Raw genomic sequence first — 25,699 nt, 5'->3', positions numbered from 1 at the left:
AAAATAAATATAAATTAATTTTCTTTTTAACGTATTTCAAATTGAATGTAAAAAATAACTCAATTTAGCTTCGCCTTCTCTTTCTCTCTCATAATATACTATATTCTAAAATAAAATATAAGATTATTAAATTTTCTACTCAAACTGAGATACGCTGAATCGTGAATGTATCCAATCTTCCGCGATGTTTCTTTTTAATTTTATCTTATTTTTCTTTTCTCCCAGAGAGATAGTAATCCAATCTTTTATTATGGTTCGCTTTCATTCGTGAACTGCGTCTTAGCTCCAGTTCTAACATTGCTCTCTCTCTCTCTCTCTCTCTCTCTCTCTCTCTCTCTCTCTCTCTCTCTCTCTCTCTCTCTCTCTCTCTCTCTCTCTCTCCTCTGGAAATCTTTCAAAGACACCTGTTCTGACAGTTTCTTCTCCTAGTCCGAGAAACTCTAAGGTTCGAACGGGATTCTTTCTAAGAATCGATGTGTGTCATCGTTCTTCTTCGGTCAATTTTCTGGATTGTAAGATAAAACTTTTGTTTTCTCGTCGTAAAAAGAAAAATGGGAGCAAATTTTTTCTTAGAAGAAAAAAGAAAAAAGAAACATCGAAATCACTCTATTTAAGTGCAATAAAATATGATGTAGCAGCGAATTTCATTCACAGTTTCATTCATGTTTTCTCTCTCTCTCTCTCTCTCTCTCTCTCTCTTACTTTTTTTTATATATTAGGTATGATACAATTATCCTAGTATGAATTATACTATCTATTACAAATTAGTGCAAATTAGTACAATTTATGTTATAAATTTCACATTATATAATTTTTGTAAAGCCGAGAAAAAAAAAGAAAAAAAGAAATCGAATTATAGAGTATTAATTATTTAAAAAGTCTTAAATTACTTTCCGAGACACTTGTCTAATTACAATAAAAATTATCTCTCAGATGGAACCCAGAGAGTTTGTAAGAAAATCCCGAAGTATATCTACAAGTGAATAATATTAATCACGTCGGGCATAACCGTGACAAATAATCCCGATCGGTAGATTAAAATATCTCCGTGAGACACCTTCGAGCTGTGGCTCGTTCGCCAATTAGCAATTTAATATCGAACACGTACACCGTCGTATATGTGCACCATGTTGCTGCATAGCTGACTGAGTTTTCTCAAGACTCGATATGCACGTTGCGTAAACTACTGCAACCGCGTGTCACGCAACCACCGACAGTGCTTCTCACTTGCTCAATTATCGAACTTGCTTATCTTAACTTTTGATATATTAAAAAAGAAAAAGAAAAAAAAAAAGAAATAAAAATACATTATTTTATCGACCAGTCCGATAAATTCGTAGCGACTTTCAATGAACGCAATTTTAATATTTTTTAATCCTTTTTTTTATATACTATATACACCTATATATATACACACACACACACAGAATTGTACGTATTTTAATGTATGTGTGTGTGTGTCATACATAAATATACGTATACAAAATTAATTGAATAAAAATCAACGAAAATATAAAGAGTAAACAAGAAAAAAGAGATAAAATCAAGTAAAAAAAATGATGATAAATGAAAAATGAGAGAAAAAAAAATTTCGATGCAATTTTCTTTATTTCATTCTTTGTAGACATTTTAAACATTTGCTTGTTATAAAAACGAAATGATTTTCATGAAGGATGCTTGGACGGTGAAGAAATTGCATCGGAATAAGGAGAAAGAGATAGAGAGAGAGAGAGAGAGAGAGAGAGAGAGAGAGAGAGAACGAGAGAGAGAGAGAAGAAAGTCGGGTGAGAGGGAACAGATGCGATAATTGTGCGATAAATCGAGGGCGGCGGATAAAGCAGAAACGAGCGAAGAGTCGCTGTTCATTGTCGGTCGCAGACCGGATGGCGTGTGCACTTTCGCTGCACCGAGGGTTGCACTAGTCTTTACCACGATGTCTTATGCAAGTTCAAGGCCATTTTCTAAGGCGTTTAAGAAAATATGTGGAAAGAACAATTTTATAATATCAAATTCAATGTATACATTTTATTTATTTATTTATTTATTTATTTATTTATTTATTTATTTTCATTCTATTTTTATTTTATTATAAAAATCATGACTAGAGCAAATGAATTATATTTTGTTTTAAAATAAATCGTCTTGATAGTGCCATATGTTTCGTAAAATATTTCGAAATAAAAATTAAAAAGATTCATTTCTTTAGGTATCAATAGATAATATATTAATATATTAATAATATTAATATGTCGGTAGGTAATCTAATTAACGTTAGAAACAAGGGATATTTTACAAAAGCAAATTTCTTGTATACGTAGAGTTAGAACGTTTTATCATCTTTTTTTTTTCTTTTTTTTTTTTTGAGCGTATAACTATTTATATAAAATTACAAACGATGATATTCTTTATTTCTTTTTTTCTGGTTATAAATTATAGGCAATTATAAGGCACTATTATCGCAGTCATGTTATTTATTACAATTTCTTGTTAGTACCAAAGTTGCCTCTTTTGTTTCAAAGAGAAAACGTTTGTCGAGGGAAAAACGTTCTTGGAATAGTATTTCGGGATACAAAGGGTGAATTTGTAATTAGCGACGGGGAAACGGAACGTCTCGGCGTAAGTTTCTCGTTATGGAGAAACAGAGGAGAGTCGGGTTCTCGATTAGGTTTATCTCTTGTAAGTTAAATTATATAGGTAGCAGAAAAGAACAGTCATTAATCAAAATTAGTACATATATGAAGATATACAAGGTCGAGAATTTAAATGAGCAAACTTGAAGATATCTGATTGTACGTACAAAGAAAAAAGTAATAGTAATTGCTAATCTTTTTTAAATTAATAAAACAATTATTATAATTATCGAAGATATAATTATAGAAATAAAACGGGTAATATATAGATTTATATATTTATTAAAATAAAAGTAACAATATAGATTAATAATATAGAATAAATTTATAACGATCAAAATATTATATACTAAAATATTTAATAATTAATTATAACAATTAAAGAGTCCTTTAAAATTAATAAAGTAATCTGATCGAATAATTGGTTTTGTTGTGTACACGAAAAAAGAATTTCAAACATTTCAACAAATCATATGTATCACGTTCGAGTCTAAATATTCTCTTCTATATATAGCATATATATATATATATATAAAACAAAGTCACTTTTATTACAGTTTATCATTTCCGGAACGAATATTAAAGCAGGAAATTCGATAAACGATAAAAACTAATGCGCCGGAAGAAGAGAGTCGGTAAATGTTTCCTCGTGGACTGATAGTAAGATAGAACATTGGTTTTACAGGGGGAGGAAGAGGGTAAAGGGAAAAAAGTATACCAAGATAGATCTTTCATCTTGCGATGGAAAAGCACCTCAGCCGGTAGAAAAGGGAAGGCAAATTCTGATACCACGATACCGTGGTAAAAATGTTTTGACTGCCGGAGCATGGAAGACTTCCTTCGATGCCTTGATGCACCACCGTCGGTGCATCAGCTATGCCATAGTACCGTAAAATCTCACGGCTTTCTAATCCCACGAAATACGTTCGTCTAAAATATTGAGTCGAACGAGCAAACAAAGTATTTTACTTTTACAAATTAATATTTAAATTATTTACGAAGTATTTATTACTTTTAAATTTATTACTTTTAAAAGTGCGCTTTGAGCGATGAAACGATGAAAAGATTGCAGAAGAAGAAAGAAAGAAACAAACAAACAAACAAAGAAGTATAAAAATATTTCAAGGTTTTTTTTTTTTTACTTCTTTGAAAATCTTGTTAATAGCAATTATTAAATAATATTAAAATAATATTGAATAATATTAAAAATATTAATGGTAATAAAACCCATCATGTGGCTATGTAATTTTAAAGTCGGACACATAAAAATTTGTATTTTTATTAATTTATATTATACGACGTCATTTAAAATATATGTATATATATATATAACGCTATTTAAAATGTGTATAATATTTAATATATATACGTTAGTTAATGAAACTTTAAGTTTAAATTTGTACATTTGCTTTTTTACGGACGAAAAATATTTGCGTTATAGCGCAATTAAATTAAATTGCCAATTGAAATAATCAAAATTTCAGTAAAAATCTTTCTCTTTGGAAATCAAAATTTATATGTCCAAATTTATTTCTTTCATTTTACACGAATCGAATAGCCGCAAATGTGACATCAACGAAGATAATTCTCCACCGTTATGCGTTATTCCTTCCTTCGTTCATGGCTTTGACATAATCCACGCTTGTAAATCTTTCTTTGTTTCGGAAAGGGTAAAAAAAGCTCCGCTGTTACTCGAAAGCTTCGTCATTAATTACGAAGGTTTTAATTACCGACGAAGCTTTGCCGAGAGTTTCCGTACGATTGGCCGCAAAATGAGAATCAAAAGACAGTAAACATCGACCAGCCTTTATGTTAACTTTATCCGCTTAAAACGTTCTTTTCATTTTTGTTATGTAACATTTTTTCTGATAAAATATTTCATATAAGATATTACTCGTATTCAATATTAATAATATAAGTACTTATATAACAATCGTAAAATGTATAATAATTTATCGAGTAAATCGTCGTGAAAGAACGAAAACGAAAAGAATTTTCATTCTGAATTTATTTAATTTGAAAAAATATAACTTCGATAAACTTTGCTTTAAATCCATTGTTTAAAACTAATATTATATTTAATTATAAAAGAAATCAGACAAACAGAATCGCAATTCCTACAAACTTTCGAAGCGTACTCGATTAAATTCATTTAACTTCGATATCGAAGTTAACTGACTATCGATATCTTTTCAATAACAATCAAAGTTTTCTTTAATTTTATTAACCTTTCGGTAAATCTATCGTATATCATAAACTTACTTACTTACGATGACTTCCTAACTACCTTAGATAATTAACGCCTTGTCATAAAGCACATTTTCCGTTAGAGATAAAGTACTTCTCCACTTTTTAATCACCTCGAGACACCGTTAAAACGGATACTTTCTCATAGCCGTGGTATTTGTAAGAAGATAAGAAAAAATACAAAAAGGAAAGAAAAAAGAATGAAGAAAAACTATTGTTTTCCATTTCCCAGAACTACTAGAAAAAAGTTCACAGCATCCTCGTGAGAGACTCGAAGCCGAGCCAGGCTTCGCGGATCGATAAACTCGATATACTCGACCAACGCGACGAAGCGAGCAACCATAGATACGAGAAACTGAGATAGAAAGAAATAGAGAGGGAGAGAGATAGAGATAGAGAAAGAGACAGAGAGAGAGAGAGAGAGACAGAAATAGAAGATAAAACGCGATATCGGTGGGAGCTAAAAAAAAAAGCAAAGAAAAGAACGTGCGAAAGATAAAAAAAAAGAAAGTAGAAAGGAAATGAGATGAAATCGTGTCTTTTATGTGGCACGCTGGCCGTTCGCATCGAAACCAAATCCCCTTTCCGTTAGGGCTCATCTATCTTATGTAGGGTGAACCAGCAGAAGGGATAAGGGGAGAAAAGAGTGAGAGAGAGAGAGAGAGAGAGGAAGATAGAAAACGTTAGAGAAGGGTAACGATATGATCCAGACCACGGAAGAGAGTTCACCCTAAATTTCCTTTCGTTAGGGTCCTTTTCAAATTAAATATTATCTATTCACATTTGTTTTCTTTTTTATTTTGTTGTTTCTTTTTTTTTTTTTTTTAATTTATCTGTCTTTCTTTTTTGTTATAGTTTAAAGGGTCTCGTTAAAGTTTAGATTTCGTGAAGAGTTTTGTGAAATTAGTTTTCAAATTAAATATTATCTATTGCTTTATATTTCTGTTTTCTTTCTTTCTTTTTCTTCTTCTTTTTGTTATATTTTAAAGGAAAAAGTTTTGAAGAATGGTCTTATAATTTGTAGAACTTCGATAATTATTTCAATCGTCGGGAATTAATAATTCCATGTTAATGAACGAATATTCGCGTTGATTTGTTACATACTAATGAACATAGTTCGAAATTTTGATAATAGAGAAGTGATTCGAATGAAAATGTGGTTTAAATATCAGCGATTTTTTAATTTTAGATAATGATTTTCATTGGAAATCTTAAAAGTTTGAACGAAACTGATTCTCTGATAACGAAAGATTTTAAAGAGAGAAAGAATTGATCGTTTACAAATGTTTACAGACGTCTTGTAAAAGAGAATAAGATGTCGTAAAGAAAAGGAAATGTTAGTTATCTTTTTTGTTTGTTTGTTTTATTTATTTATTTTTTTTTCCAAGTATTATCGAGAATTTATCCTGTCGTACTACAGGATGCGCCAACGTCAAGATTACGTACGTGTTCGGAATTCTAAAGAGAAAGAGAAAAAGAGAGAGAAAGAGAGAGAGAGAGAAATCGTAAAAATCGAAACCTACGAATTTTCAGTTTCCTTCTTCTATCTTCCACGACGAATTTGCTGTAGCTCTAAGGAATTTCGAATTTCATTGAATTAATTTAGAACTAGCATCCTAGACTTCTTTCTTAGAAATTTCTATCAGGATTCTTTTCGAATCGTTCGGAGAAAAAGGAACAAAATACTAAAATTATTTTTTTTAGAATTTCCTTTCGTTCAATTTCAATAGATGAGAAAAATGAAAGATGGTTATAACGCTGAGAGAATTTCTTTGAATCCGATGACAATAAAATTTAAATTCAATGATAACAACACAATTTTACTATTGTCTCGCAGTGAATAAGTATTTAACAATTATCGTGATTTATTTTGACGTTTTTATGTCGTACGTATATATAGAAAAACAAATTTTATACTTTCAACGCTTTATCCACGTTATATTTGAATGTTTATGTTATGAAAACAAAATAAACAAACAAAGATTTTTCATAAAATTTCTATTCTGTTATTATATTTACGAATTATATTACGAATTCTATTATTGTATTAAACGAATCATCGATTCTCAACTCGTAAAATTTTAAAGGACATAATTTTATAAAATACGATTTTATTTCTAGACGCACGATGACGCACGCGTAATCTATTTTAGTAATTTCTCTGAAAGTTACGTTAAATTAGTTTTCTCTAATCGTATAACTGCCATAGACAGAGAGGAGCGTCGAATAAATTTAATTGTCCGCGTGCCAAGAGTATACGACTTCTTAAAATTAAGTTTTCTCCAATGGCGTTCTCCCTTTAATCGGTATTTCCGCAAAACGAGCGTGTTACTTTGAGGATTTTAAAGTGTTCTCGTAAAACGATTTAACGAACGTTCCGATAAAATTTATAAAATTTCCTACGTAAATATCTATAACACGTGTCAATCTAAATTGTCCAACAAATCGTGCCAACTCGTCGTTCGTTAGTTTCTTTTTAAAATCATTTTTGTTTCTTTTTTCTTTTTCTTTTCTTCTTCCTACATTTTTCATTTCGTAACATTATAAATAATATTTGATTCGTATATTTTATATTTCTTATCCTCGTATCTGCTAATTCAAACATTGTTTTTTTAATTTTGCTTCGCCATTTCCGATAACGTAACTCGTTAAATTTCTATCATTTATTTTATATATATTTTTTCTATTTATTGTTATCTATGAAATCAAAGATATTATTTCTTATTGACTTTATTATTTTCGATAATTTTCGATACTTTACTACCGGTCGATATAGTTTATATTTCTTTTTATATCGGAGATCTTACTACCCATAGTTTACACGCTGTGTATGTTACATCGCATGTAATCCATTATGATCGAGCGACGTGTGACGTTAACAGCTCTTTTCGACGTTGACTTTGGTGATCCCAATTTAACGATGACCGCAATGCCAACTTCTATGCCACTTAAAACGACTCCTCTCTCTCTTTCTCTCTCATTTATATCAGTTGATCAATTCATTACACATTTTTTACCTCATATATTTCATAAAATCATCATAAAAAATAATACAAAAATACTCCGATTCTTTTCCTTACATCAGTTTGTCCAGAATGTTTATAATCATCTCACGAGATTATAAAAATTTATTTTAGTATTAAATTTTTATAGTTTTATTTAAAAAACAAGAAAAGAAAATTTCGACCATCCTTCCTCGCTAAATATTTTCTCAGACATATGCATTAATATTGTAATTGATTTCAATTCGTTGATTATAAGAATGATCGTATAAAATAAGTAATAATCCGTAAGATCAATTACTTATCTTTCATTTACATTTAAACAATTCGATAATTTTTCTTAGAAATCCATCCTCTGGATGCAAGCACGAAAAAATTCGTATTATCTAAAAAAAAAAAAAAATGATAAATTTAATTAAAATCTAAGAAAATATAAATGATTAAGTTACTTCTTTAAACAATACTGTCAACCGATCAACGATTATTTTCGCGGATTTACACTCATTAATATTAATGAACTTATATTTTTAAAGAGATTGATACCCTATTGTCCGAACGTACAATGCAAACGCAAATTCGTTGGATGTAAGGGAGAACACGTACACGCACACGAACACGAACACGCACACGCACACATATACGTACACGTATATGTATACAGATGAACTGACCCTTACCCTCCGATATTCGCGTTGCGCATCGGTAGCAGGGAATAGCTTAGTCGTACTTACAGGAAACATCGAGGGTTATATATGTACGTACTAGGACCGAATAGGGTTGCGTCCACCCTCCTGGCCAGCCGGCTTTCCGGGCTCGTTGCTCTGCGTTCAGGGTTGGTATGCACGCGTTCGCGAGACCAGATGCATCTCGAAAACTTGCAGATACGCCCTTCCAACTTATCGCTCGATAACTTGCACGGGGTTTCACGTTGAACATTCGAATGGATTAAATCAATGATAATCGGACATCTTTAAAAATGGCATATTGATACGATAGAAATTATGAATTATTTGAAGTTATTACGGAATTAAAAATTATATATCATTTAAATCAAATATCAATGAAGTCGACAATCGATCGTTTTCCTATAATTCGTATGATAATATTCGAGGAGAGGAAAGTATACTCTAATCGTGAAATCGTAATAATCCATTCTACAATTTTCGATTCGAAACGTTTAGGAAAAGTTTTTAAACGGTGAACCCGGGAAAAAGTGCAAGATGTTTACCCGCAGAATCTCGCGAAGTGACTCGCTTTATCTCGAAGGGTACGTGTTAAAGGATAGTTGAAAAGTTTTCGTCCGATAACATTCTGTCGATTTTCACCGAAACGAGTAAACTTACAATACGTTTTTAAGGCGATAGAAAAACTACGAAAGAGAGAGAGAGAGAGAGAGAAAATCAGTTCATCTTTTTTTTCCAATACTAAATTCCTCGATAAATCCATGAGTAATCACAAAGAATAAATATTTCGATGAATGTACCTACGTAAATCTTATAATCGTTTTATCATCGAAAAAGCTCGATTGGAATTCGTGGAATTCTCCCCACGTTTGTTCGCTAATGCGAACTCTTCAAACTACATTTCCAGTTACCGTTCGATAAATCCTTCCCTTTTTAAAGTACATATGCTGCAAACGAAGATATGAGTCGTACGTTCACAACGTTAATATCTAAACTTCGAATATTTGTTGCAAAGAAAAAAAGAAAGAAGAAGACAAAGTAAGATTAATAACTTTGTTGTTGGCAAAGAAATATCGAAATAGAAAAAAATGATAAAGTCTTAAATGTAACGTTTCCGTCTGGGAAAAGAAGGTAACGTCTACGAAAATTCAGATTTTTCAAGATATTCAAGATACGTTTTAGGTTCGTTTTGGAAGGTACTCGTACCCACTTACAATCGGAACTCCGTCGATTGCATCGGAATTTCAAGAAGAAAAAGAGGGTTCGCTTTTTTTTTCTTTTCTTTTTTCTTTTTTTCACTTTCGCAAGAATAACCGGCTGACTTTCCTGGTTGGAACTCATCGTTTCCTCGTGTAAAAGAAGAAAGGGTCTGTACGAAGGGAAAGGTCGGCTTTCAACGAGCACATTACGATAAAACGTAAAAAGAAGGCTCAAGAAGGTTCGGGAGTCGCGTTTCGGGGACGCATTAAGGATCGATCGCAACTCGTTTGAAAGTGAATCGTTCGATTATCGTACAAAAATATCAGATACTCGTTTATATAGCAAAAAAAATAATTAAAAAAAAAAAGAAAAACAACAGAGAAAAAACATGTAGAGATAATTATTTTCAAACATTTTCTTTTCTTTTTCAGCTTTTTTTCTTTGTTTTTTTTTCTTTCTTTCTTTTCTTTCTTTCTTTCGTTTTTTTTTTTTTCAACTCGCAGAACGCCGTCACGAGAAAAGTTTTCGACTTGAAAAAAATTGAAAACTCTCATAGACTTTGCTTGGACGACCTTCCTGTGGACGCACGAACGAGCTCGAACTTTTCTCAACGCATCATTAATTCGAACAAAGTCAGAGTTAGAGCACATTGCCTGAAGCATGCAGCGTCTCCCAGTGTAAAGTTGAAAATAAGCGATCGTAGGATAGTTCGTCAATAATACAAACTTTCAGCATGATTAAATTCTATTAGAGTTACCAAGAAGAGATAATTAATATAAGAGAGTGTCTCGAAAATTTGTTTCAACGTTTCTGAAAATCTTTTTCCTAATATCCAATATGAGATAACAATACGTTCGTATCGATGAAATGTTTGAAAACGTATCGTAGATATAAAAAATATTTTTTGCTTTACTTTTTTTAATATATTTATTTATATTTTTTTTTAGAATTCCCTCAGTATTTTTTTACAAAAATCATATGATAATAATAATAATTAATAACATAATAATAAATACAATAATTTGTTTTATTACTTTATTTCACTTTTGTCTTTTTTTTTTCTTTTTCTTTCTTTCAGTATTGATGAATCGACTCAAACTTGATTTAAATCAATTCTTCCTCGCATTTCCTCATACATATATATATATATATATATATATATATATATATATATATATATATATATATATAATATATAACTCGAGTTAAAAACGTCGAGATGAATACCACAAAAAAATATCGAGATAAATTTTTCATAGAAAATAAATACGCCCTCTGCATATATTTCCAATGTCCAATCTATAATTTATATACAATTATAATAAAAGCCCAGGACGATCGTGGTAAAATTGTGAAACATAAAAATTCAGACGAGTGTCAATACTTTTTGTAACCACTGTAGCTCAACCCAAACACATACCTAAAAAAAATACATACACACATACACAGACACAAAATCTCACGAAGCTTGCTCGGTCGGCCGTTAGCTTCGGCCTCGCTCGCACGTTTTAGGAGGGGCGGTGGCGTCGGTGGTGCCGAGTCCGATGCTCGCGATGGTGATGGTGATGGTGGTGATGGTGGTGTAGTGGTGATAGCAACGAACGTCGAGTAGGAAGAACGCGTGCTGTTGCTGTTAGTGTTAGTAAGACTGGTGGTGGTGGAGGTGGTGGTGGTGGTGGTGGTGGTGGTGGTGGCGGTGGTGGTGGTGGTGGTGGTGGTGGTGGTGGTGGTGGTGGTGGTGGTGGTGGTGGTGGTGGTGGTAATGGTAGAGATGGTAGTGGTGGTGGTAGTGATGGTGGTGGAAGGGACGCCGAGCGTCGCGGCGCAGGCTGCCGCACCCAGCAAAGCGCCTGCTCCCCTTCGGCCGGTAAAACGTATACCTACTCGCGTATAGTCTTCTATATAGTACGTTGACCGAAGAGAGAGAGAGAGAAAGAGAGAGAGAGAGAGATATAGAAAACGCGCGTCCTTGTCGCGAACGTCGACACACTGCATCGCGACAGAACGCGTCGGTCCAGCGAGACGAAGACGAGAACTTTGAAGGAAGGAAAGAAGCAAAGAGAGGAAGAGAGAGAGAGAGAGAGAGAGAGGGAGAAAGAGGGATAGAAAGACATTTGGCTGTTGCTAAGCGCGAGCTTTATTACTTCCGGTATCTACGATATTTTCAATTTCGATAACGAGACGCGATCTGGCCTTCGCCCATGTCCAAGGTCACGAAAAAGAAAGGCTACGAAAATGTTAAATAATCGGACTAGTATTTAACAATCTTACTGTATCATCATTCGACTCGTGATGTTTGGTTACGGTGTATCCGATGTGTGTTTACGGTGAGATAGGATTATTTTCGTGAATTCAGGTGTAGTCAAGAGAATATTCGATCGATCGTTGATGGTACGTACATTGTGATAGTTCGTTCGTGTGAAGAAAGTGTTTGTTAGGAGTTTCCTGGGTTGCAGGATATTCCGATGATCGGGATGAAAGATTAGCGGGTGTAGTTGAAATAGGGAATAGCAAAATACGCGATGGCGGGAGAAATTTTATGTTCCTGCCGTGTCAAGGTTGCACGACCTTGGTTTCTGTCAGTGACACGCCATGCCGGAAATCGCGTTTACTGAATTTCGCGCGGGCTCTTTCGAGGTATCCCGGCGACTATATAACTAATAACGTTTATTTTCATAGGCATATATACTATATATATCGTAGAATTTTCTATTCTATTTAGTGATACATCCACATCACGAGTGAAAAGTTTCGATGATCCCCCGAATTTTTTCGAACTGAAAGTTTCAAAGTACGGGCTAATAGCTTTGCACCAATTTCGAACTCGACTACTTGAAAGTTCGATACGGTTTCTCTTGTCCACGAGTAAACATCGATCTTTTCTAAGACCTAGCCAAGCCAAAAGAGAGAAAGAGAGAGAGAGAGAGAGAGAAAGAGAGGAAAAGAGAGATCTCGTGGTCCTCTTGAAACTAGCAACGTGAATTCGTCGTGAAAGTTCAAGTGCGGGGCCGATCATCGTGCCAAAGATCTTTTTCCGTTCGTCCGTACGTCTCGAGTCGATCAAATGTTCCTTACCGATCAAAATATCTGAGCAATGTATCGCGAAAGAAGTAAAAATCATTCTTTCAAAAAAAAAAAAAAAGCAAACAAAAAACAAAATCAATTTCGCAAACGATACGTCCTTATAGAAAATTACAAAAAAAAATTAATTAATTAAACGAACGTGACTAATATGATATATAATTTTATGAATAAAAATGTCCTGTATAACAAGGAATTTGATTACATAGTAGAGACGAGTTAACAGTATAGTTGCTTGACTGTTTAATAGACCAAACTATAGGGTTCACGCGTATCCGGTAATGCACGATCGATATTCTCCTTTCCCAAGTTAGTAGGGACCCGCGTTTCGCACGAAGGAATCCAGGAGACAAGGGGTTGATTGCCCTGTGTCGCGGGGGATAAGACTGCGGTGGTCGCTGCTCTCTGTCTCTCTCTCTCTCTTTCTCTCTCTCTCTCTCTCTCTCTCTCCCTCCCTCTCTCCCTATCTCTCTCTGTCTCTCTCTCTCTCTTTGCGGAGACTGCAGGCGGCTTTAGGCGGTGCCCACGTCGCCATCGTCGTCGTAGCGTCGTTTCGAGATAGGATAGCTTTGCCCATGCATATATGCATTTGCACGCAAGCTTCTTATCAGGCCTTCTTCTTCTTCTTCTTATTCTTCTTATTCTTCTTCTTATTCGAGTACCGGAACGTACGATTCATAGCGGATTTAACGGTAGCCACTCGAGTAAAACCGAGCTACTTCAAAATTCGTCTTCTCTTCGTCTTTATCGGCCCGTGTTTTATCGATATTTACGATAAAACGTAATATCGACTCTCATTTTTTCTTTTTTAGATATTTAATTATACGACGTCGGATTTATTTTTTGTAGAAAAATTTATGAAAGATGTGTATATATATATATTATTGTATTAGAAAATAATAGCAAAAGTTGTATCATTATAATTTTTAATAGGCATAAAAATGATAATTTTACGATTACGTGCATTTAAGGGTCAACCGACATATCGTTAATCTTTATTAGAAGAAACGTTTCAATAAGAGAAGACTGCGAATGTGAAAGACTGATTTTAAAAAAGTGATCGTTCCATCCATGACCGTCTAAAAATTTCTAGTAATAATCTAGAGTCGTTTACACTTTGCCGTCTAAATCGTTGAAGAGAGACAAATAATCACGATTTGGAAATACGATCTTAACAAAATCATTTAGATCGTACAAAATCATTCGAATAACACGAAAATTTCTTTGATCTGTGTGCCTGTATTTCAAATAACCGTCCTATCGATTGATAAGAATTTGTTCGAAAGACAAAAAGATAAGTGATATAAAAGGATCAAAAGACTGAATAAGAAAAAAGGAATTGTCGAAAGAATCGTTCGTAAAGAAAAAAAGAAAAAAAATTCGTTGATATAATTATTCGTGATAACAGTGCTGTGCTACTACTACTACTACTACTACTGAAGACGCGGTGATAAGTGGTGGGTGATGATAAGTGACCCACCGTTTCGAATGAAGTGGTTTTAGGATGATGGTGGAGCGTGTCGAGGATCACCTCTTCATGTATCGACGCCCCGTCTACCGGGTCTTCCAGTACCTCGAAACCACCGAGTGAGTATTCGCGACATAATCAAATTTTCTAATCTCTAATCTCTTGATAAAATTCTCAGAGAGTAAGGTGTACTAGTAACGTATAGTAATAACGTGTTTTATATTTTCATTCCACGTGTTTGACCATATTTTTTATCGAATAGGTATATATTTACCTATTATTACGGTTATTAAATATGTATATTATTATAATATATTATAATATTATATTATATATTAAGTAGAAATATTATATATTATTATATTTAATAATTTTATTCCTGACGATCAAAGTTTTTGATCTCTAATCTTTCCATGAAATTTTAAGACACAATGACGTGTTCTATCTTTTATTTTTTATTTTGTACGATCTCTTTTATTTAATATACATAATGCATTAATAAATATATATCATTATATTTAAGGGTTTGCATACGTTTTTGGCGTCGAAAAGTTTACGTAGTTTGAGCAAATTTTTTTCAGGAAGGGCATAAAATGAATTGAAAAACTAACGAGTCCACATAGTTCCTTGATATTTTATTTAAGATTTATGAAAAAATTCTTTCTGTCTGATATATGGGTTCTATAATCTGCAGGAAAACTCAGACAGAATCCTAAATTTCTGTATGGAAACACAAAATTATTAAAAATCCAGTATTATCTTGTAAAATAATGTCGTAGTTAAGAATCGTCCAATAAATTTCGAAGTTTATATATATACATATCTTTATTATATATCTTTATTATAATTAGCTTAAAGTCGGACAAAAAGCAGCAAAGTAATTAATCAGAAAAACAAAATGAAACGTGAAAGAAATTAATTATAAATAAAATAAACGAATTTATATGTATCGCAAAAGATTTAAATTTTTAATCGAAAATTATCTTAGTATCTCAAACGTGATTTTTATTATGTAAAATTGACGCTTTTATTAAAAATGGTCTAAAAATTCTCTTATTTTTTTTACAATTCAAAAACTTCGATCAATCGTCTTTAGCAACAACATTATTTTACAATACAATACAGGAATTTTAATAGCTTTGTATCCCTGCAGTTAGGATGCTGCCCATGGAGCCCGGATTTAAACCCCTGATAATTGTATTCGCGATATGTATACGACACGATCGAATTATCTCTAATCTCTGTGAGAAATTTCCAGAGACTAACGTTGTATTAGCTTTCATTCCTTGTATCTTATAATTTTTCTTACTGAATGAAGATTAAAAAATATGAAGATCAAAAATATATTATTATATTTAATAATTATATTTGTACGTTACATGAAATTTTCTAATCTCCAATCTTTTTATAAAATTTTCAGAGACAACTGTGTCTCATCGTTTACTCTTCGTATATTACAATTTTTCTTATCGACTAAATTTAGAAACATATATCATTATGATTATTATATCTAATAACTGCATTCGTCAGAACCAAATTTTCCTCTAACTTTTTCAGGAAGTTTTCCAGGAACTAGCATTTGTTTTATCTTTCGTTCTTCGTATCGTATCTTTCTCTCTCATTAGTATTTTAGACAGAACATAGATAGTTAACAATAATAATTTATCATTTCCTTACACTTTGATTTACATAGAAAATGATTAATGATATAACTATAAAAAAGGATAACATTTTTCTATTAAAATAATAAAACGTGATTAATGAAATAAACAATTGTCTTAACTCCTCTATATTATTAATAATAATATTAATATTTATTTATATAACTTTTATCAAAGAAAGTTTAAAACTAGTTTAGAATTATCAAGACGAGTATATCTTTTAAGAAATTTATCTAATTGGTACTACGTAGTTGCTTGTTAAAGTTAGCTCTTGACAAAAAAGATTTTCCTCGTCGTCGCCGACATCGCGTCGAAGAGGCGTCGTAAAGACGCATGTACGAGAACACGTTTGAAAAGTTCTCTACGATGGGGTCGAGGTGTAACCTCTTCTTAGGTACGTCGAGCATCCAGCTGTTAGAATCTTCAGAGAGCCACGGGAACAGGCGTTTAAACAAAGGGGTTGCCTCGTTTGAATACCAGCCAGTGGCAATTTGCGCGCATAAAGCCTCGGGAGGTTCCTTGCGATTCGTGAATGGAAGAACGAGAAGCGAACGAGAAGAGAATAAGAGAGTGAGTGAGTGAGTGAGTGAGTGAAAGAAAGAGAGAGAGAGAGAGAGGAGAAGCTCGATGCAGAAAGTGCTCGTTTTCGTCCTTGTTACGTCGATGCCTGGGTAACCATGGCAAAATTGCCATCATCGACCACGAACTCTCTCCGGTAACCGTTGTTAATTGGAACCATTAACTATCCTTCGAACTCGACTCGCAGCATCGGAATCGCGATCGGCTCGTTAGATTTCCCATCTCCTGATTTCTACTAATACGTTTATGAAAGAGACCGAGAGAGAAATATATATAGATAGAAAGAGAGAAGAACTTTATTATAATTAGATTAAGGTTGGACAAAAATGGCGAAGTAATATCAGAAAGAGAAAATGTAACGGAAAGGAAATTAATTATAAATGAAATAAATTAATTTATATCTATCAAAAGATTTGAATTTTTAATTGAAAAATTATCTTAGCTATTTAGTTCAAACGTCATTTTTATTGTGAAAAAAGATTGGAGGAAAGGTATGGTAATTGGACGATGTTGAAAACGAAGTTTTCTATCTCTTCTTTTAATACTCGTATATTATTCATATTTTCTATTATCTTTTTGATGTATTTCAAGATAATCATTTTCCTTGATAAATTTTTAAGGGAATATTTCCACGGAGCAAGAAAGGGCTAGGAATTTTCGTTTACCCTTTCTAATTATAAATTCAAGTTTTAAATACGTTCTGCCTTTCAAAAGCGTACAGACGTTAATCGTATCTTTCAATTACGTTCTAATCGTCAAACATCAATTTGCGTATCTTATATTTGTTGATGATAGATCGATCGTTTAAAAATACAAATTATTAAAATCATTAAAATCTTTCTTTGCAGAATTATAACATAATACAATGTTTAAATAAATTCTAATAACGTCTTTATAAATACATAATGTTCTTACAAATATGTTGCTTAGTTTTTCAACAAATTATAATAGCGTTCTTTTTTTTCCTATTACTTTCTTTTTAACATAAAAAGAAACAAAAAAAAAGCGAAACAAAAAACAAGAGTAAAAGAAACATGTGTACTAAAGGGTTAACGCAGATGATAAATTAAAAGGAACGTATGATCTCGCAATATGTAGAAACATCTAATTTAATCGGGGACTCGTTAAAGTTACAATTAAACTTTCCCTGGACGATCTAGACAGGTGGTATCTTATGTAAATACATACGCGATGAGAAATCGCTCGATACGACTAACTAATTAAAGCCATTACCGTGCGCTTCCATCTTATGTACAGTATAGAGATCTAACTTGGAATCGTAGACGCAATCGATTTAAACCTTCTTATGTAAATAGAATCCTAAGGTAAAGAGGTGAACGCGAAGAACGAAGAGTTAGAGTCTTTAAAGTTAGTTATGCTCCTCTATGCTATGGCATAAAACGCAGACCTACGTATCTCCTTTTTTCGTGTCGAGTATATGCCCTCGACTAAAAGATATTTTCATGTCTTCGATAGCACTTTAATATTTCCAGCTAATCGCTCGCCATTAACTCGCCGCAAGTTGCTGTTTTATCATTGGCTAAATTCGTATCTTTGTTCGCCGTATTTCTATATTTTATTGATGATATTTCTTCTTTTTCTTTTTATTATTTATTTTTATATTTTCTTTCTATAATTTCTTTTTCTATATGTTTATATATATGTAGGGATATTTTATATATATATATTTTTTTTCTTTTTTTCTTCTATTTTCTTTTCCTCAACGTTCGTGCGATTTCAACATACATAGATAAGTATGAATGTATAAAAAGTTTTAAAAACATTGTGATCATTTCCAAGATCACTCGTGCGTTAATAGATCTTATGACGAAGCCCGAAGAGAAGCTCGCATAGTGACGGCTCTTATTACGTGATTCTCTCTTTAAACTGGGTTAGTTTTCGTGATGGTCGACGTTCGTCCTCGTTTGTCCAGACTGACTCAGTGCGATGACTCATACGCGTTGGTCGATGACCTTTAACGTCCATCTCGAAAAATCATATCGATCGTATTCCGAACGTTTGTCAAAAAAAGAACTCATAAAGATGAGTATTATCTATATAGAAAGTGATTCATCAATATTATTGTATATAAAAAATGATTACCAAAAATCATGTCAATCGTCAATAAAATATCTTAATAATAATACAAAAGAAATGATTCATTAACGATGAATTTTTTAAAAATTATCCATCGATATAATCGAATCTAATAAATGATCTTGAAATTAATAACGAAGGGATGTTTTTGTTATAACTTTCGATACGAAAGAAAATCTTAGTTCGAATGATGACGAACGATTTACTTTCTTTCTTTTATATATGTGTATATATATATATATATATATATATATATATATATATATATATATATTTATGTACGAAACTCCAACTGGGAAATGAGAAAAGTTTGCTCGTAAGATTACCCTTAAGCCAAAAGCCTAGACTAGTACCACGAAAAGTTCGAAAAGACGTTCGAGACAACGTCCACAAGTGGCGCGTTCGGTAGTTTGAGTTAGTTTCAAATTCTCTCTCGTGTTTCAGGACGTGAAAATTAGAATTATATTCCACTGTTCCTACAGCTCTCGTTCTCTCGTTTAGAATATCAACGGCAAACGTAGACTACTTATTACATAATTGCCTCCGCTCACGTGATATTTTGCGATTATATAGGAGATTTAAACGTTATACCTTTTACTCTATCCATATTCGATAACGAGTACGTTAATCGCCACTATTATTAATTTATTATCCATACTGTTTTAACGTGTCTTATACATCAAAATCGTGACTAAGTTGATCTATGATCTTCAGGCTACATCAGAAGATTTTTTTCTTTTCTTTTCTTTTTTTTTTTTCGAAGGCTTACAAGTACCCTGATGCTCTCATACTCGACATGTTATTAACGGCTTATAAGCTATATAATATACCGGTTTTAAGTCAATTTTGTTAATATCGTTAATTACATTATGTAATAAGGCTTCACTCAATTTATAATAACACAATTTTATATTATTTTGTATTAAGAATATTAGATAAGAGATATAATGCAACTTTTTTTAATTATAAATATAATTCTAATAGAATTATTATTCTTATATAGTTATAATTGTATCATTTATATATAAAAAAATAAGTATAATATAATTTGCTCTATTATGATTACAATAAACAAAATCAGCTGATTTTTGTTATATTTTCTATAAATTTTCTAATCTCACTTATATGATAATATATATATATAGGGATTGTTCATTCCTTGTCATAAACTTTATTATTTAATTAATTTCAGAAAAAGATATATATGTATTACTGTAGTATAACTTATGTATTATAATAGATATAATAATATTCGCTCGTAATGCTTCAAAGAGTTTAAAAAATCGATCGGCTCGTACTGTCTGTAATGGTTGAGTTTCAACGAACTTTTAAAGCTATCAAGGGTCGTAATTTTAGAATCTAAAAGGACCACCATCGTGTTCATACGTACAACTGATGTACCAGAACCCGTAGAGACACCAACATTTTCTAAACCAGACCATCGAGTTTCAATTTTACGGTCCGTGTAGGAAACTCATCAGCTTGGTTGGATCTCGAAAAATTTCGAATTAATTAGCGGCATCCCGCGAAGCTCAATGGTCAAAATGAATATCTTTCTTCTTTCTTTCATTTTTTTATTTTTTATTTTTTACTGTATTTTATTTTTATTTTTTTTTGTTAATATTCAACCTTGAAAGAAGTTACAAATTATAGGAGTTCATTGTCAACGAAGCGCGTAAATAAAATTCGTTTCTTTGTTTCTTTGAGAACGCAATAATTTATTTTTTCCTCGTGGTTTGCATCGTTAGTTTGAATATGACGAAAATTCATGCTTTATGAATTATAACAAAATTTTCAAATATTTTAATTAGTCATATTATGCGATAATGCATTTAATGCCATCTCTCCCTCTCTCTCTCTCTATTTTATTCAATTTTTGTTTTTCTTAGAAAAAAAAAACATTTATTATAAAATCGATAAAAATTATTATCTCGATGTTTATTCTTCAAATTTTGATAACGATTTTCGATCGACAATTATATTATAAATTTGAAATAAAATCATGAGAAATTTTTTTTTTTTTTTTTTACATAAACGTTATAAACTTCATCGAAGGAATTTCTTCGTCAACATGCATTATAATATTCTTTGTAGTTGAGTTATATAGTTCGATTAATCGATAAAATTATTACAGAAAAATCATGATAAAGAGGTAAAGCCGTAATTCGTCGTAATATCGTCGATTCCTCGTTTAGCAAAGCTTCTTACATCGAGTAGTTCATTACTACGTCCTTTGTGAGTGTCCCAAGTGCTTCGGAGAGACGTTAAATTTGCGAGGCTGTTCGTGTTTATTTGAGCACGAGTACGAAGCGGATCCCCAACGCTGTTAACTCCTATCGTCGCTCGTCATCGTGGTACGCAATTTACGAGACGCGTCTTCCTGACGTTAGAACGTCGTCTTCGACGTCGAAATCCTTTTAAAACATTAGAAACACCGTCTTATACATAAAACTTTCTTCTTATTAAGATCATTGAATTTATCATTACACCATCCATTCTTTTCTGTAAATTATTTAATGAATATATCGATAAATCAATAATTATTTTCTAATAAAGGGAATAAATCGTTTTAAGCAAAATTTGACAATTTTTTCTAAAACGTTTTCTTCTGTTGAATTAATTTATTAAACATTTCGCAATAACTTATTGATAGATCGATAAAACATTGTAAAATAAATTAAAATCAAATGCAAACTAATAAATGTAATATGTACCAAATTTAGCATTAAATTTTTCTACTCCGTTTTTACGAACTTGAAATGAAGTAATATGCAAATCCATTATAAAAAATTGATTAAACCGTGTATATAAAAATAAAGTGCAAAAAAATCTTATTTCGATAATATAAACGAAAGTGGAAAACTATTCAAACACAAAAGAAGAGTAAAAAAAAAATAAGAAGTACAAATTTGGTGTAAACATTGAAAAGAAAAAGAAATTATATGTACAAGGAAGAGTTTTTATTCTCTTTCATGTTATTATTAATAATCCATGTGATAGACGTAGTAAACTCGCTTGAATGATACTAATGAAAGTAGTTTTTGCAAATGACACGAGTTCAATCGATATCGCGATGTCCATCGTAAATCTTGTTCAATTTAAAAGGGAAACTCACGTGTGAATTAATTACTATGTATCAGGTCTCGGCGAGAATATTCGAAACTCGCCGATAACGTTATTTTTATCTTGCACTTATCGAGATTAATACATAGTTTAGAATTCTCGATATGTATGATACCTGCATATGGGTTACTTTCACGATTTCCTTTACAAAACTTAATTACAAAGGGCTCTCCTCACGCTCCACTTCAACTTACTTCCTTCGCGTTCGCAAACGCGCTTTACGCGTCACGGATGACAAACAGAATAATCGCAAACGCGGACGAACGGCGTAGAGTGGTTGACTAGAATGCACGACTGAGAAACTGCCGTGTTGTACCAGCATTATGATAAAATTTCAACGGACTTGCACGGACGTTGAACCCTTCTTTGCGATTTATGCGACGTGTAATTGTGTCTAGAAAATATTTGCAAAAGAAAAAAGAACAAAAAAAAAAATTAAGAAATAACAATGTACACAAGAAGTAAGACAGATGTACTTACGTATTTACAAGAAGGAAAAAGAAACTAGGTCAAACTCAGATTTTTGTAACCAGTATGTTTGTTAGAAATTAATTAAATAATCTCAATTCTGTGTACGGCTGCGAACGACAAATTTGTGAAGAATTTTATTGAACAAAAATGTCTGATCGATAAGGTACAACAAATGTTGATTGGAAAATTAATTTATCAAATCGAAACTTTCGGTAAATATTTAAAAAAAAAAAAAACTTACTCGACTACAATTTTTTGTTCAACCGATTATACAATCGTTAATTTTAAATATAATTAATTAATCCATCTGTAATTTAGTTTCGAAAAATTTGCCGGGCGCTATAATTTATAAGAGTTAATAAATGCGAGTAGAACAACTGGTTCTGTTCGTTGTTATTACTTTGAAAAACTTCGTCGTTTCAAGGTGATTACATGAATTAGCAAGTTTTTTATAACGAAGAGAATTTAAGGAAGTTACTTTTCGTAAAGCTTTCTCTCGAATAATTAAACTGGCCCTTTTCGCCAGAAGCAAACACGACACGACGAGAAATTCCTACGCTACCTCTTCTTAAGTATCTGACGTAACGGATAATTAGCGAAAAGATCGGGCGATCATTAAATTTTGCGAGATACCAAAGTAAAGAGAGAAGAGACGAGTGTTGAGATATTAATCGAATGCATTAAGGATCGCAAATTGGTTGAAGTCAAAGACACTCCGTCTTTCTCTCTTTTTCTTTTTCGCTTTTATATATATATATATATATATATATATATATATATATATAATTTCTTTTTTCCCATTTACTTAAACGAAATTTACGATGCGCCAAAAACGAAGATACCGAATTTCTCGATTCCTCTCGTGCAATCAGAATTCAGGTCGACGAAGCCATCGCGTAACAACCGGATTCGTCCTGTGTGTACCGACGATTATTCTGAAGCATCCGTTGAGTTTTCATCGAGCGAGAAAAAAAGAACTGGGTAGAGATAGACAGAAACAAGAGAGAGAAAAAGAGAGAGAGAGAGAGACAAGATGAGAAAGAGCTTTCGCGTTCGATAATCAGAAACACGATGCTGTACCTTGCTCGAGAGTTGACTCGTACATCAAGCTAACGCTCTGGTTTTTCATTCGACGCTTCGTAATTCACTCCCTTCTCATTTTCCATCTCCCCAAGCCTCAGTATCATCCTTGTCCCTCGCGACCAGTTTCATTTTCCGTCCTTCCTACTATCCTCTCTTCCTTTTTATTCCTTCTCTCTTACACGCACACATTTTTTTTTTCGAAAAAGATTTCTACTTTTTATTTTAATTTGTATTTCTTATTCTATTTAATATTCTCTCTATCGATTTTTCTTTATCATGTATTTTGTATTTAGAGAAGAGAAAGAGAAAAAAAGATTGATGGAAAACGAAGAATTTTATTTTAATTTTGTATTATATTTTCATTTATTTTTAATATTTTATTTTATTCCTTATTATTGTACGTTTATTAAGATTATTTTTTCATTGACTATCCATGGAATAAAATCACCGAAAGATTTATAGAATTTTCTTCCTCTCTTTCTCTCTATTCTTCTTTTTTTTAATATTTAAAAATTTTTCTTTCCTTCCTTCCTTCTTCGTTTCTTCCCTCTGTGGCATTTCTTTTGCATCGTTCTTTACTATTATTGTCATGGATGTTTCCAAGACGATACACTGAGGAATCGAGTACTATCGCGACTTACAAATGTTTCGTTATCGGTACTTCTTATGCGAATCGTGTCCAGGGACGACCCACTGATCCTCTCGATCCGTAGACGATCCTTGCCAGAAGCTCTTCGAATATCTCGAAATGCAGTTACTTCGATATTTCCTAAAGATCTAGTTCTATTCCATTGTAATTTTTATCGATTTTTTTCCTCTCCATTCTTGTTTTTATTATCTTTCGATTTATAGTTAATATTGATTTTCTGTAAAAATAATTTTATTTATCTTTAAATTTTGTTTCTCTTTTATTGTACAGAAATTTAATCTCAAAAAAATTTTTCTGTAAGAATAATTAGAAAATCGTAATTTTAAATAAACAATTTTTATCGTCAAATGAAGTTCAAATAGAATTCTTATAATAACGATAAAATTCGTATCGCTTATTGTATTAAAAAAAAAAAAATTATCAGTTATAAAACGTCGATAAGAAAAATGTGAGAAATGAATAAGACGGAAGTGACGAGGTAGATTGAAAATTTCTCTATCTATATTTTCTAGTCAATTGACAATCCAAAAGAAAAAGGTACTGTTTCATAATGACGTATAAAACGGAAAGGTAACAATAAGTGGAAAATCAAGCGAGACGAAACGATTTGCAGGACGCGTATCTAATCAAGTCGATTCTACGGGGCATCGCGTGATTTTTGCGAGACGACCCACGCGTAGAAAAGGGTGGAACGGATAGACGACGATGAAGGATCGAGAAAAAGCTAGGTAGAAAGAAAAGAGAGACAGAGAAAGAGAAAGAGAAAGAGAGGGAGAAAGAGAGAACAGCAGGTTGTCGATTCGACCAGGTCGATCAGTGTATACTCGACAGCGAATGTGTGCACACGCGTGATCGTGAGTAGAAAGATAGAGAGAAAGAGAGAAAGGGAGAGAGAAAATTGAGAAATGGTGCAAGAAAAGAAGGACGAAAATAGAAGTAGCCTCGGATAATTCATCGAGGGCGAATCGTGCGAGACGCTTCAATGCGTTTCATGTTTTCATGATTTGATTCATGATTTGATTTCTTAAAAATTCTCTTTTTTGATCAGTTTCATGATTTGATTTCTTAAAAATTCTCTTTTTCAGAAAAAAAGAAAAGAAAAATAGAAAGAACATACAAATTTAATTCTTTACTTCTTCTTTTTTTCTTTTTTCCTTTAAATTCTTAGTACATCATTCTCCCAAGAAATTCTTTCCGAAAAATTTCGTTCGAAATCGAATAGCAAGAAATTTGAATAATATCGAATAATATTTATTGTATCGATTTACGATTCAATCGTCGATTACTATATTATCGTTTTATTTTCGAATGTCATTTCGAGCATCGAGTTTTGTTTCACTCGTTGAAATTGATTGGTGCTAATACTGTTGATGATATCGGTCAATCGTTCACGAATGTTCTTAATTACTAATTGTTGAATCTACGAAGAAAGTTGAATCTACGAAGATGCTCGAGCTCGTGGAAAGAAAAACGAATGGAATTTCGTGGCACGGCCGCCGCACTGAGAATCTTGCAGACTTTACGAACAATTCGAAGAGGATATTTTTAATGAAGAAAGAAAAGGATGTGTCGCGTGAGAAACGATGGAAAAGAGATAGCAGAGGTCTCTTGTGTTCTCTTGGCCAGCTAGGATACAATGATTCTTCATATAGTCCAGACACGCTTGGCACGTGGAAATTTCACAGAATTACTCGTAGAAGGTAAATCGATTAATCCTAAAATGCA

The 25,699-nt window shown here is 32.3% G+C and overlaps 1 protein-coding gene across 9 annotated transcripts in view; it reads left to right on the top strand.

The window, feature by feature from the left end:
• The window catches only part of LOC127064951 (focal adhesion kinase 1), an 82,762-nt gene that overhangs the window by 38,529 nt on the left and 18,534 nt on the right, over positions 1-25,699 (top strand). For 3 of the 9 annotated variants that reach the window (XM_050996709.1, XM_050996700.1, XM_050996691.1), the window contains exon 2: positions 13,815-14,430. The exons of 2 other annotated variants lie outside the window; for them this stretch is intronic. In XM_050996709.1, coding sequence (XP_050852666.1) covers positions 14,348-14,430 — 83 coding nt within the window. In that variant the 5' untranslated portion in view covers positions 13,815-14,347. Of the gene's footprint in view, positions 1-13,753; positions 14,431-25,214; positions 25,675-25,699 lie in introns of those variants that run through there. 4 more of the 9 variants (XR_007781877.1, XM_050996661.1, XM_050996719.1 and 1 more) reach the window with 3 other exon arrangements.

The sequence above is a fragment of the Vespula vulgaris genome, chromosome 1 (genome assembly GCF_905475345.1).
Source record: "Vespula vulgaris chromosome 1, iyVesVulg1.1, whole genome shotgun sequence".
Lineage (NCBI taxonomy): Eukaryota > Metazoa > Arthropoda > Insecta > Hymenoptera > Vespidae > Vespula > Vespula vulgaris.
Note: the sequence above shows the minus strand (reverse complement) of the source record. Positions and strands in the feature narration are given on the sequence as shown.